This window comes from Orbicella franksi, unplaced genomic scaffold (genome assembly GCF_964199315.1).
Source record: "Orbicella franksi unplaced genomic scaffold, jaOrbFran1.1 SCAFFOLD_36, whole genome shotgun sequence".
In the NCBI taxonomy this organism is placed as follows: Eukaryota; Metazoa; Cnidaria; class Anthozoa; order Scleractinia; family Merulinidae; genus Orbicella; species Orbicella franksi.
The window spans coordinates 18,862-29,994 of NW_027670382.1; the positions used below are offsets into that span (position 1 = coordinate 18,862).

The 11,133-nt window shown below is 41.8% G+C and overlaps 4 protein-coding genes across 4 annotated transcripts; all 4 read right to left on the bottom strand.

Annotated features, from left to right (window-relative positions):
* Positions 1–258: 258 nt before the first annotated feature.
* On the bottom strand, positions 259–1,303 carry LOC145471210 (dnaJ homolog subfamily C member 13-like). The gene is made up of 2 exons (XM_081454828.1): positions 1,175–1,303; positions 259–519 (listed from the first exon to the last, which is right to left on the bottom strand). Exons 1-2 carry the CDS (start codon positions 1,301–1,303, stop codon positions 259–261), a joined length of 390 nt encoding a protein of 129 aa, XP_081310954.1.
* On the bottom strand, positions 1,229–3,912 carry LOC145471207 (dnaJ homolog subfamily C member 13-like). The gene is made up of 7 exons (XM_081454824.1): positions 3,871–3,912; positions 3,668–3,700; positions 3,334–3,429; positions 2,696–2,773; positions 2,422–2,493; positions 1,887–1,995; positions 1,229–1,318 (listed from the first exon to the last, which is right to left on the bottom strand). Exons 1-6 carry the CDS (start codon positions 3,910–3,912, stop codon positions 1,891–1,893), a joined length of 426 nt encoding a protein of 141 aa, XP_081310950.1. The 3' UTR covers positions 1,229–1,318; positions 1,887–1,890.
* LOC145471212 (dnaJ homolog subfamily C member 13-like) lies at positions 3,890–5,431 on the bottom strand. Its single transcript, XM_081454830.1, has 3 exons — positions 5,380–5,431; positions 4,752–4,952; positions 3,890–4,183 (listed from the first exon to the last, which is right to left on the bottom strand). Exons 1-3 carry the CDS (start codon positions 5,429–5,431, stop codon positions 4,098–4,100), a joined length of 339 nt encoding a protein of 112 aa, XP_081310956.1. The 3' UTR covers positions 3,890–4,097.
* Positions 5,432–5,596: 165 nt separating this feature from the next.
* On the bottom strand, positions 5,597–7,406 carry LOC145471208 (dnaJ homolog subfamily C member 13-like). The gene is made up of 3 exons (XM_081454825.1): positions 7,121–7,406; positions 6,309–6,400; positions 5,597–5,958 (listed from the first exon to the last, which is right to left on the bottom strand). Exons 1-3 carry the CDS (start codon positions 7,224–7,226, stop codon positions 5,674–5,676), a joined length of 483 nt encoding a protein of 160 aa, XP_081310951.1. The 5' UTR covers positions 7,227–7,406; the 3' UTR covers positions 5,597–5,673.
* Between the last annotated feature and the right edge of the window lie 3,727 nt (positions 7,407–11,133).

The window sequence follows — 11,133 nt, forward strand, 5'->3', positions numbered from 1 at the left end:
CACAGGTGACAACAAACTGAAAGCTCTCTGGTTTTAAGGAATGCAGTACAATGTAACTTAGACTATCCTCGATCGGGGAACCTCTTGTTAAACGGAAGGGTGATGTAAGCAGTTCCGTAGACTAGTCAGTATGAGGCAAACCAAGGCACTTGCCTCAGTCATTTTTTTTTCTCGTTTTTGTTGTTTCTCTGTTGAAAGGGGAAATTGAAACACTGGTAAATGCCAAGGAAAAGAATTAAACCATGGACTTTGCCTCAGTCATAATTTTTTGTTTTGGCTACGGCCCTGGTGAGGCAAACCCAAGGAACGCACAGAAAAGACAAGGAGGCACAGCAGAAAAACGCTAAACGGAATACCTAAAGGAAAAGAAGACGAACTGTATAAATGGAACACAAAACGAAACACAAAACGAAACACAGCCTTGACTATTTGTGCTTTGGTTGCGGCGGGGTTTTCCACAGTTTTTAGAGCTCCGTTTAGGAGGTTCAGAAGGTACTGAACTAATTCGAACGAAAGAGCCTAAAGAGATAAAAGGAAGGAAGTTAAGATCTCTTGAATAGTCACACAAAAGGGTGATGTAAACAAATCTTCTAATAATACACAGTATATCATAAACGTACAGCTCAATAGCTTTCATTTCGGTGGTGGCACAGTAAGGCTTCGCCCACAAACTCAAAAGTTAGAAGAGCTTCGTGCGGTATGATAAACAGTATCAGATAAAAGTATCACTCAATAGCTTTCAGTTGAATGGTCCCACACTAGGGTTTCATCCTTGTACAGCATAATAAACAGTACCAGATGAAAGTACTGCTCATTTCATTTGAATGGTCACACACCAGGGTTTCACCCACAGACTTAAAAGTTAGAACCACCTTGTACAGCATAATACACAGTGCCAGATGAAAGTACTGCTCAATAGCTTTCATTTGAATGGTCACACGCTAGGGTTTCATCCAGAAACTTTAAAGTTAGTACCACCTTGTACAGCATAGTAAACAACACCACATGAAAGTACTGCTCAATAACTTTCATTTAATGCCCACACTAGGGTTTCATCCAAAAACTTAAAAGTCAAAACCACATACACAGCACAAACGGAAAGAGGATTAATCATCAAACATGTTAGTCTCGAGGTTTACTACACAATTCAAGGTAAATATCACTTCTTATTTACCTGTGCTACAAGCTCTGTGTGATTCTTGTCAAACATTCTGTGAAGTGCTTCACATGCCACACCCACGACATCTGGCCTCGCTTCCATTCCCTTGATCATGTGACTGATACAGTCGCTGACCTGCGCCATGCTTCGAACACAGATCTGAAAAGGGCCGTTTCCGAGCGAGAGAAATCATACAACGAATAAATCAAAATCTTAGTTCCACTATATAAGAAATGCAAAAATGTAATTTAAATGGCTTTCTTATTTTTCCACAGATGACATCCCCTTTTTAAAAATTAATCGCTCTTTCAATAATCTGATTTGACTATTTAATACAACATAGCTTTTTCAAGGTAAACTTTTTTCAGAATACTGACAATATTTCTCTCTTGAAAAGGGCCAAATTACGCTTTTTCAAGTGACGCGGACACAAACAACCTTGACTCGACGCATCGAAAAAATTTACACTACATTTCCTACGTTCGTGGTTCGTGATATATATGAATCTTTTAGTCTTACATATCCATTTACAAATAAAGCTGCGTTTTAAATTTCTCCGGCAATGTGGATGGGGCCTTAGTTTATTTCTACATGGGTGAAATGTGACGTTCCCTGCATGCAATTATGTACATCGCAAAAAAGCGACGTTGTTTTAAAATATCGTTGCATAACTAAATTTCCTCTGTGAGGTCTGGATTAAACTCCATCTCCTAATGGTGTGTCTTACCTCGTTAGCCGAGAGCAAGTGAACCACTTGCACAGCGGATTTCACGACTGCATTGTTTGTAGAACCCATGCTCTTTTACTAAATTTGGAATGTGGCCTAGGCCTGGGACCTGGGAATAGAGCACAGATACTCTTAACATTCGCTTTATGCCGCAATGTGAACACAAACGTTCTGCTAACTGGTGACCAATTCCTTAATTCTCACGTCTGTATACTCAATTAAGTGGTGATTACATCTGGAGAAAATAAAAGTTGATCTAGCCAAGACTACCGTTTCAAACCTCTAGCCCTGCCCGAGATCGTGTTATTTCTGAGAAGTCACTTAACGTTTTTCTTGAGTTGCCATCCAGGAGACTAGGCAAGAGCAAGCAGACACGTTCCCCACCCCAGCCCCGTACACTGAGCAGTTTTGTTCACGATATTTCAACATGGCGCATGCTTGCTTGAGGGTTGAATCGGAAAAAAATAAGTTGTTTAGAATGTGGTTATAGACGAAAATTCCCAATACCACTTCTAATTCGTCGTTTTCCACGTACCTGGTCTGCTAGCTGCGGTTGTGCCGTAAAAAGACAGAGTGTGGCCTGGGTGACAGTCTCGAGAGTCTCGCCCTGAAACGGGTTTGAGAAAAGTAGCAAGAAAGTAGAAAACGGAAATGACAATATAAAACACACGTACTAAACAGGTAAAACAGGTAAAGCAGCAGCCTGGTCTGAGAGGTTTCAGAAAAGTACCAAAAAGTGGAAAACGAAAATGACAGTATAACAAACAAGTATCAAAACGTAAACCCCTTAAAAATAAAACAAAACTTACATCAGAGGAGGATTTTGTTAGCAGTTCAACAAACTTCTGTAGCAAAGCTATAAGGAACTCCTTCGGCTTCCGAAGAACCTGAGAAGACAAAATAAAAAGAACCCACTTTCAAAGCTATACTATTGAGTTTTGTTTTACTGTAGCTTTACTGAGCTATATAATGACTTCAAAGTCAATGGTTTATTGACCTTGGCCAGAATCTTCCGTTCTAGTCCACTCGGATGCAAAATCTGCACTGACCACGATTTCTATCAAGCATTTTTTCCCCACATTTTCCTCCAAGTTACGGCTAGCTATTTGTACGTTTTGCCACCGTAATAACTGGTGTTGCAAATTTCGTTCATGCGACCTTTCCCCCTCTTTTCTCAAATTGCTTTTTCTCCCTCGCCATCAGTTACGAGCTTTCTAGCGCTTGGCACTGGTTATATGTTTTCCCGCGCTTAACCCTGATTACGTGTTTTCCCGCTCTTTTGACGAGTTATGTTTTTTTTTGTTTGCTTTGAGTTCTGATTGGCTTAATGGGTTCGGCTCTGAGAAAACCTTAGCCTCACTTTTGCAACAACTATAACAAAACCAACGCCGTTTAAAGAAACTTTTTTTCTTTGTTGTTTTTTTCTTTTTCTTTTTTAAGAACATACCCAAGCTGGCTGCTGAATAAAGAGCCGAAGATAAATTCCACCAATTGTTATTTCCCCAGCAGCTTCGTCAAACATAACTTCAAAGTCTTCAGGAAGCTGAAAACAAAAACACAACACGTTTCACATCAATTTCTCAATAACAAAGGCTGTTTGTTTTCCAAATTCTCTTAGAGTACAAATATCATTAAATGCACTCTTTGCCAGACGAATTTCTCCACCTGTTTTTAAGTACACATCTCTTTTTCTACAAACCTCCTTCAAAGTATTTAAATTTCTCCTGCCTACTAAATATTTTCACAAAAGAGGACAGGGAAGTCACGAAATAATGTCTTACCTTCCATTGAATGTCTGGGCTGTCTTTCTGCACCTAGTAATGCCTATAACGACAGGAAAAAGAAACGCGATCAGCACATTTTCCTGTGTAACAGCAGCTTCTTGGCCTACTCACGTAACGCAATCTTTACTGCTAGTTAGGACGTAATTCTAAACGTAATGACATGTTGAGGGGAAGATGGCGGTTCACAATGGTGTCTGTACAAGAGATGCACATCTAAGACCGGAGACAACTAGTTTCGTCATGATCATCTTCGCTTAAGACGGCACTGGCCGCAGGTTTACATAACGAAATATTAACAGGAACAATTATTCGACTTTTTAAGGGCATTAACCAACTGACTTTAATCAGTATATCAGACACGAAAGACTGTGTTTGACCACATTTCCAAACACTAAGAATCATGGAACATGGACTAGCATTAATAAACTCACTTGTCTTTAAGCTGTTTCACCACTGTGCAGATTTTTTCTCTGGCTTCAGTGTTCCATATCCGTTCAGGATTCTCCTGGTTTGCTATACCGAAAAAAACAAACAAACAAATCAAAAACAGATCCGGTATAGACACCACATACATAACCTATTAGCCACACACATGATTGCCACAGACAAAACTTTTCAAAATCCCTGAGTTTTCCCTGATAAAAATAATATTTCCCTGAGCAAATAAATACAAAATGTCACAGACAGAAGAGTTTCTAGCCTCCCCTAACAGCCTTCCTTTCCACCCATTCATCGAGACTGGCAAGTTTTCAAAACAATTTCTTGATTGAGGAGAAACATCGTTGAGATCACACTGAATATTTCTTCCAGCCTTCAATGGTATTAAATCAGCAGAGTCATGTTAAAATTCTTTCAAATCTCCCCGACTTTTCTTCAAAATGTCAATTCTCCCTGACTCAAAATAAAATTCCCTTACTTCTTCTTGACCTTGAATAATTTTTTCCCCTGACCATCTCCTGAGCTGTGGCAACCCTGACACATGTTTTAGTTCGTCAAGTAATCTTTCCAAAACAAAATAGCGTGACAAGGCCGTGTAACGTCCCTGACGTTCTAATATAGCTTGGCGAACGACTTGCCTCACCTTCAAACATATGCACGCTTGCTGAAGCGTTGTCTCTCATAGCGTCCATAAAGATGGCTGGCAAAAATTTGGACAACACGATCTTCACTTTGGGTCCAATGAGCTTATCTGACATCATCTTGGAAAACAGCTCGGCTGATCTCTCGCGGACCACTGGGTTTGTGCCATTTGCATAAAGGTCCAGAAGATAGATCAGACCGCCTGAAAAATACACCAGGTTAGAATCTGTCTCGGGTCCAAGAAATCGAAGAAGCGACGAGCAGGGCTACGATTAGCCTCCAAACAGTCACTCTACTGAATTTTTGCGCAAAGCTGTTTCTTCAGCATAAAGAGGATAAGAGACGGTATTGCCACACCCATCCCACCCCAACCTACCACTCCCTTTGATGGGATATCGGCATTTTGACAAGTTGCCCTGACTGGTTTATACTTCTAGGTTAGCAGCAAAGAGCCTTGTCCAAGCGCACAATACTACGACTCTAAGCAGAGTCTAACCACTCGCTCTGAAGTCTAACATAGCAGACCACTGCGCCACCACCACCCCCTCCCTGTTGCCTTAAATAAAATTCGTGATGTAAGTAATATGCTAATCCCCGTCAACATTGACGTTTTAGTTTGTGGTATTTACCTTTATGCATCGTTTCCTTGACGATTTTAGTGTTGGAACAAAGTGCGTGCATTGTATCGACTGTCAACAGACGATCTGTCATGAAAAACAATACCACAAAGGTTATGAATGAGAACTATTTTTGCACTTTTCTGGGAAAGAAACAAGCACATGATTTGAAACTTTCTCTTAACATGCCAGAGCCGAGTTGTTCGAAAGCCGGTTAACGCTAACCCAGGATTACAAGTTAATGGAAGCATCAATTTTTCCTGTATACAAATGTTTTTCACTTCTTATGTTTTGTGTAGTTTGAGATTACTCATGCTCAAAACTGAAGGACAGACAAGATAACCAGAAAACCTCATCGAAAAAATACAAAACTGAAGGCAGGCAGGCAACAGCATAATCAAAATCTCTCGGGTTAGAGTGGAAAAGACGTAACAGAGACGCAAAAACGGATCCTGTGGTGGGGAGGGTAAGGGGTACTGTAGACGACCCACCTGATGGAAGCGTGTGTAGTGTTAGGAACAAAAAGCCGAGGATGTCAGAGTCAGCTATACTCGTTACACAGTTCTTGTTTGCTGTCGTGCTTGAGATGACCTGCAATACAGTGATAAGAGTCATTTCCCCTTACATTATCAATACACTGTTAAGAAGACAAGTGATGAGAATAAAGAAATTGAACACCCAAAGAAAAACTGTGTTGATGTTTAGTAACATAAGAAATGAATGAGAACCAGCGAGAGGAACTGATCGTGACACATTAAAGATTCTCCGTACTAGTACTATAGACTAAGAAATTTATTTTTACGCTGACAAGGGTTGATACACCACAAACCTCTCCCAACTAAAACTATAAGGAGTGTACAAAGACAATTGGGGAGAAAATTTATGTTGAGATTGAACTTTAAGAGGTTAATCCAGACATTGTTCAAAGCACTTCGTCTTACCTCAAGAGCAAACTTCTGAAGTTTTGTTGCTTTAGTCATCCTTAGTAAGGAGAAAATCAGCTTAAAATGTCCTATACACTGAGCTTCAGTGCCTGTCAACAGAGAGACAAGTCACAGAAATTAGATTTTCATGACGTAAAATGGGTTAATTACCAGGGAGATAACGACAATGGCTATTTTAAAGGAGCTCAGTCACGGTTTGCGCATATTGAAAAGATTAGCTTCAATTTTTCAAATTCGTCATTTGTAATCCGTGTTAATCTTCTCCATCCTTAGCCATCCTTGTTCCGTTATGGTTTATCATTATCTCTTTGGTGTTTTTCTTTCTTACAAAACTGTTATTTTCAGGTTTCCTACCATTCAAAGGTAATTTTGTATGTGGCCAAAATAACTCAAAATACCATGACTGAGCCCCTTTAACAGGGGCATCAGTTCACAGCAATAAATGACTGAAATAAATGAATTCAAGGTAGACACATCTGTCATATCGAATCGGAGACATGAAGGAATTTGTGAAAACGCAAGTTCATTGTCCCAGTCATCTGAAAATAGCAACGGACGATACATATTAAGCAAGGGGAAAAAGGAAAGGTTTGTTGAGGTTGAGGTTTTGGGGAAGGTCAGTTTCGTGAGGAAAGTTGAGTTTTGTGATCTGATGAGTATCATCCATATTTTGCTGCTATTGCTCTGACACTCGCCACAATGCATTAAACAGGCAAAACAACTACAAACACACTTTTGGCCTGTCACACAATCGTCTCCCAAGCAACACACGGCGTGACACGTCAACGTAACGCTTGCGCAGTTTATACCTGAGTTGTTTTTGATGACGTTTCTAAGCGCTTCCAGAGCCATGACGCTAGCATCCAGTCTTTTCTGGTTTTTCTTCAAGTCCAGCTCTGTGGCAGTGAGGGCCATCAATGAATGAAGGTACTGGGAATGAAACAAATACGCAAGACTGAAAGGTTAAAATCTCATCATTATTCAAGGCAGGTAACAAAGTAGATCGCATCAATGGCTAATATCACTATTTATCATATTTTAAAACTGCTTGTCCTTGGGCGAAAAAATGTTAAAATTGCTATTTCTTGTAATGTTACCAACCTGCGCCTCTGAGTCAAGGAAGTCGATCAAATCTGCTGCAAGGTTAAGCGGAGCCTAAAAAACAGACACAAAGTGTTGTTAGTGATCATTCAAATCTTCAGTAACCCGATTTGTACTTGAAATGCTGTAATCAGTCCAAAAAGTGGTTCTATTGCGCTGGCCGCTGGATTCACAACAGACGCAAAAGCCACACCCATCTAACCAACGCAATGGCCAAAACAGCTTTAGCCCAGAACGGCCACAACCTCCCAAAGGACCAAGGCCACTAAGGCCACAAAGGCCACTAAGGCCACAAAGGCCACAACCTCCCAAAGGTCCAAAACACCAACAAGGGCCACAACGTCTGAAAGGCCAAAAACACCCAAAAAGACAACAATGGCTCTAACCTACCATAGGCCCAAACACTCACAAGGGTTACAACAGCCACAACCTCTCGAAGGCCCAAAACAACCAGAGGGGCCACAACGGCTGCAACCTCCCAAAGAACCAAAACACCCACAAGAGCCCGAACAACCACAGTCATCAAAACGACTACAAAATGTCGCAACGCGGACACCAACCACGAGATCTCAAACAGCCACAACCATCAGAAGGATCCATGACAGCTACAACTAGCACAATCTCCGCATTGCGAAACATACCAAATACATTTGAGACACACCTATATCAGGTTGAGTTGTATGAAGTCAAACACAAATGTTTATTGGCTAATAACACATCCAAGCATACATCATGAAATCCTTGTACCCAGATAATCATTTGCATTACTCAGGGCCTCTTTAAAGTTGCACCCTAGAAATGTTTTCGCTTTGCGGACGGCGTCATAAAAATAATAATATCCGTGGATCTTCGGAGGACGCAATATGTACGGTCCGTAGTCCGTCATATAGTAAGAGGAATATGTTATTCCTATGCGACCATGTCTCCAGGCTCTTAGCAGTTTGGCGTGAAATAACATCTCTTTGAGAAGCCTTCTTAACAATGTGTTTCCTCTGCGGTCAATGATATGTTGCGACACGGCTAGGGAAAGCACGTAATCTTGTATTTCTGCGGGTAGCCAATCCCAGTAACTCTATGAAAAAGTGCGACCAGATTTCAGTCAAACAAAATGGCTACGAAGTGACTTTGCAACACGTTAAACTATCAGTACTCACTGCTTCGTATAGGTCCATAGGGCGATTCAGTTCGGCCATGATCAGCGCGCGTGGTAAGCAAAACGACTTTTAGTAAGACTTCGCAAAAAAAATAATAAACTGGCTGACGTGGTTGATATGCGGGATAGAGCTCGCGCGCGCGCCAAGGTCAGGCTGATTTCTGCGTACCAAGGTCAGGTTGATTTGTATGAAGTCAAACACAAATGTTTTTTATTGGTTAATAACACATCCAATCATATGTCAGCGGAGAACGATTTGTTTCTCGTCTACATTATTCAAGGCCTCTTTAAAGTTGTACCCTAAATACATTTTCTTTTTCTCGTTACGGGCAGTAACATAATGGCCGTAAATAAACGATAAAATTACTTTTTATCGTTATTAATTCTATGTGACCATATCCCCAGGCTTTCTTTAATCTTGCATAATCCACAATTTCTTCATAAAGTTTGTCCAATAGTTTCTTCATTTTCGTATCTATGGCATGTTGCGAAACGGCTAGGGAAATCACGTAATCTTGTATTTCTGCGGGTAGCCAATCCCAGTAACTCTATGAAAAAAGTGCGACCAGATTTCAGTCAAACAAAATGGCTACGAAGTGACTTTGCAACGCGTTAAACTATCAGTACTTACTGCTTCGTATAGGTCCATAGGGCGATTCAGTTCAGCCACGATCAGCGTGCGTGGTAAGTAAAACGACTTTTAGTAAGACTCCGCAAAAAAATAATAAATCTGGCTGACGTGGTTTAGCGCGCGCTTAAACTCAAAGTCTACTTAGGTGGCACACGTCTGGGGCTGTGATTGGTTGACTTGATTAGCATAAAAAGCGAAGGCGTGCGTGGTTAGTTGTTTGTCATGGCGACTCAACCTAGACGCAGTCGCCGCCTTCGAGGCCTGGCACCAGAAGAACCGCCTCTTAAACAGGTCTGTTTCATTTGTCAAAGAGATATCAACATCGATTCCTTGATGGGATGTCAACGCACTTTGTGCTGCGGCGTGTTCATGCATCGACGTTGCTACCAGGAGATGTCGAGGCGAGTACGAACCTGCGGCAACTGCCGACGCGTGATCAACTCGGAACTGCCAGAGATCGTGCTGGAAACCGATGAGGAACTCGACGAGGAAGACGATGACGACCCGTTCGCGTTACCTACAGGTGCGAATAGCCTAGCGGGTATGAACCAGAAGTTAGAGCAATACCGTAGTGAGAATAGACCTTTGCGCACACGTTACGAGGGATAGTATTTGTGGAATGCCTTGCCGTATGACGTGGACCCTGACATGTGGCAACATTATTATGTCATGCTCGATAATCTCGTCATTCTGTTTCCGAATCGAAACATGTATGTGCATGGCTGCGTGCAACTCCCCGTGGAACCGACCCGAGAGATCAGGGCTGTTTTTTACAGGCTTTTCATATTCAACACGCCTTATGCGACATATAACCTGATTCGAATGCAACGGTTCAGACTCTGCTTTAGACAGGAGGAAGGACGAAGAGACGTTGGCATTCAACATTTCTGCCTATTATCTTTTGCGGGCGGTCCGTCGCTTTACCATGAGGACAGTCTATGGACCTGACGATTTTTTTATTTTTTCACACAGTGACGGTTGAACGAATGAGAATTCAGCATGACATCTGGCGGTTCAGAGACACGGGAACACCCTTTGAGACGCACAATTCCTTAACGCGTTCGTGGGTTCACTTGAGTTATCCCATTTCACCCGTGGTGTGGTTCCGTTACTATCGGGAGTTGGAGGACTTTGTGCGAACCACGGAGGGTCAAAGCCCCCTTTACATTCGCAGCACCGTGTTTATGCCCTTCGACGTGATCGCGTACGATCATGTACGTATGGAGGTGTATAGAATGTTTTATTTCAACACCCCATATAGACTGTACTTTTTCATCACCAGACTTAGGTTTAGGTTGTTATTCGTGTCTTCCACGGCCTGCGGGGACCAAATAACGATAGAAAGACTGATGGTGACATCCACTGTCTCGGATACTTTGTATCACGGCGGTATGATGTGTGAGTTATGAAAAAATAACCAGACCGTTTTTATTCTCAACAAGTTTAATGATTGCTTTTCAAATAAAAAACTTTTACAACTTCCAACGTTTCTTGGCTTGCATGATTCTCTTAACAATGCGTTCTGTCATTTTACGTCCGGGCAAATTATCGATGCCTTTGATCATCTTGGCGTCGGCTTTCCATTTGTCCTGTAAGTTCTTGGCCCTGGAATAGTCAATGTCGTGTTGTTTGGCCAGATGGTCCAGACGATTGATCCCTGGGTCTCCTCGCGCTAAACGTTTCTTCAATTTGGTCCCAGGTCCCATGTACTGATAACCGGGCCAATGAAACTCGATCCCAGTCTTGCTCAACCATTTCTGGATGTCGATCCCTTAGCCTCGTTGACGTCGGGTACTTCTTCCTCTCCCAAGTGGGGCTGCTTTTTTCTTTTTATTCACTGTGATAGCCTAGTCCCCGTCTCCGAGACTTCAAAATCTTCCCACCCTTCTTGTAACTTTTCCGCCTCTGTCGGCTTAGCCTTTTTGTACTTTTTTGCC